The sequence below is a fragment of the Galeopterus variegatus genome, unplaced genomic scaffold, assembly GCF_000696425.1.
Source record: "Galeopterus variegatus unplaced genomic scaffold, G_variegatus-3.0.2 Scaffold543, whole genome shotgun sequence".
Taxonomy (NCBI): Eukaryota; Metazoa; Chordata; class Mammalia; order Dermoptera; family Cynocephalidae; genus Galeopterus; species Galeopterus variegatus.
Window position 1 is genome coordinate 47591 of NW_007726654.1, and position 2701 is coordinate 50291.

At 42.3% G+C, this 2701-nt stretch overlaps 1 protein-coding gene across 1 annotated transcript in view; it reads left to right on the forward strand.

Annotated features, from left to right (window-relative positions):
* The window catches only part of TEK (TEK tyrosine kinase, endothelial), a 71496-nt gene that overhangs the window by 12066 nt on the left and 56729 nt on the right, over positions 1 to 2701 (forward strand). Inside the window, exons 2-3 of the mRNA XM_008569905.1 lie at positions 456 to 566; positions 1536 to 1688. Coding sequence (XP_008568127.1) covers positions 456 to 566; positions 1536 to 1688 — 264 coding nt within the window. The remainder of the gene's footprint in view (positions 1 to 455; positions 567 to 1535; positions 1689 to 2701) is intronic.

The window sequence follows — 2701 nt, forward strand, 5'->3', positions numbered from 1 at the left end:
CAAAGGGAAAAGCCAGTTGGCAAATGCTCTTTTCTTTTCTACTTTGGGAAACTCATATGCTTTTCCACTTTGAGGAAACTTGCTAGGGATTGGAGAATGATGGCAGATTCATAGTTAATACAGGTTATAGTTACTATCAGGACTTAGTTTGATAATAGGTGCTAATCACAACATCCTCACTTCCCCACCGTTGCACGGAAAAATTGTGCATGTGCATATTGTGTGCATATATTCACATTTTTACAGAGGAAGTGGCCATTCCTTTCATCAGATTCTTAAAAGGTATATAACCTTAAGAAAGGTTAAAGCCCGTTAGCCACCACCGCTTTTCATATCATAAAAACGAGCTGACTCCTGGCAAGTGCCAGCCTCTTCTGAAGCTCAAAATTCAGTTGCTCCTGGAGAAAATGTGCAGCCTCATTTTTGGTATTCGTTTTCTCTCTTCCTTTTAAAAGCTTCCTTCCTGCCAGCTTCTTTAACTGTGACCGTGGACAGAGGAGAAAAAGTGAACATATCTTTCAGAAAGGTGTTGATTAAAGAAGAAGATGCGGTGATTTACAAAAACGGTGAGTCTGTGCTTTGCTTCCTCTCCAGAACCACGGTGAGAGACGTCAGATGGCACATGACATACTGGACCGTTATCCTATTGCAGTCTAAGGCAGGGGGTTGAAGTAAAGCTGCCATGATACAGCCCGTCAAATGCTGTCTGTCACCGAAGCCCCCTTAGACAATATGTTTGGTTACTTAATCAAGTAAATTAAAGTAGGGATTCATATATATATGGATATGCAAGTGTACTTCAAAAGGTTCATGGAAAAATGAATCAAAAGATAACGCAGATCTTTCCATGAACTTTTGTAGACCCTTCATGTATACATGAGTTCATGAATATACATGGTGTATGTATATACAATAAAACTCCATCATAATGTGATAAGTGGGGTCCCAAATTCATGTTAAATGTGAGGTATTTGATTGTGAGGTTGTTTCATTGTGAGGCTGTTTCATTACAAGGTTAAGGAAACGACCACAGTGAATCTGGGAAGCCAATTGTCAGCCGTTCTGGAGGTCCAACTGTATAATCCAAATCTGTCTAGGTCCTAGTTATGGTTTGGCACCACCTGATGGCAGTTGTCTGATCCAGCTAGAATACTGAAGGGGACCATTCTGAATTCTGTGGGTGGATAGGATAGATTAGAGTGGTGATTCGGGGCATCTCACTGGTTAGTTGACAGGGTTACCTGACATTTCCCACCCAGCATTGTCTGCCTCCCTGTGTTCACCTCTCCCTGTAGAAAATATGATCTTAGCCTACCCCCATCTTCATGTGTTTGGTGGCAGATCTCATAGGCTAACCTGTCTGCTCTATCACCATGCCTTTCTCGACTATTGGGAGAGCATTGAATAGTTCAGTCTTTCCATTTTTCTCCCACATCCATCAGGTCATTCAAAGCTGGGATTAAGTGAAGGGGCTAGACAAGGAACCAGGAATGTTTGGGTGTGACATGTTGTTTTCCACTCTTCTCTCTTACCAGGTTCCTTCATCCATTCTGTGCCCCGGCATGAAGTGCCTGATATTTTAGAAGTATACCTGCCTCATGCTCAGCCCCAGGATGCTGGAGTGTACTCGGCCAGGTACATAGGAGGAAACCTCTTCACCTCGGCCTTCACCAGGCTGATAGTCCGGAGTAAGTGATTGAAAGGCCACCGTCTGGGATGGTGTAGTTGCAAGTAACAGCCACTGACGCTGGCTACTTAAGTAAAAACCAGGGACTGGTTGGAAGAATACTAAGAACTCTTAGGAAATTGGTGGAAAAGCTGGCAAAGAAGTTCCAGAAACAATAGACCCTAGGGAAGATCTGCAGCTCAGTGGTAGGGGGTTTGGGTGGGTTGAACTTTCTCTAGGATACTGCCATTACCATAACTTAGCTTCAGCAATGTTTCCTATACTTACAGATTTTGAATTCCCAGGATAAAGATTCAGATCGTCCTAACATATATCAGATATATACCTGCCTAGACCAATGAGCTATAGACAAGGGTGGAGCCACATACTGTATTACAGGCACCAGGAGCTTCCGTCTGTATAGCAGGGTTATCCTCACAGTGAGGACACGGAGAACCGCAGCAAGCGGGCCAGTCTCCCTGAAGAGCGTGTGCTGCAGGGGGATGAGTCGGGTCGCCTGGGTTGGACTAACATGGAGTTATATATGAAGCCTTCTGTAAATCCCACACTTTCCAGATCATTTAACGCTCAAATGTGATTTTTATTTTCAGGTTTGAAAAATGCAAGAGTTATAAATAGTGAAAACTTTTTTTCTCCCCGTTATAACTATCAAATGGGTGTAACCATTACTGGTAATTTTTACAGGAAATTGATCTGTAGAAAGTAAAAAATTTGCCTTGATTTTCCCCAGCTATGCCAGATATTTATGATATTAACCGTTTGGGGCTTCAGATGTAAATACTTAGGCTGTTCTGTCATTCCCTTAATGATTAGTGTCTCCAATTCATGAAAACTGATTATTTTTCTTTGCATTATGTTCATTCGTTCACCCAACAAAATGTGTTGATCATAACTCTGTGTCAAGCATTGCGTTGGTGTTGAGAATAGAGGATATTAAGATAAATCCCTGTCTCTTGGGTAACTTCCAATCAGAGCAGGTGCATATGTAATTGGATAAACAGATATTCCAGGGCC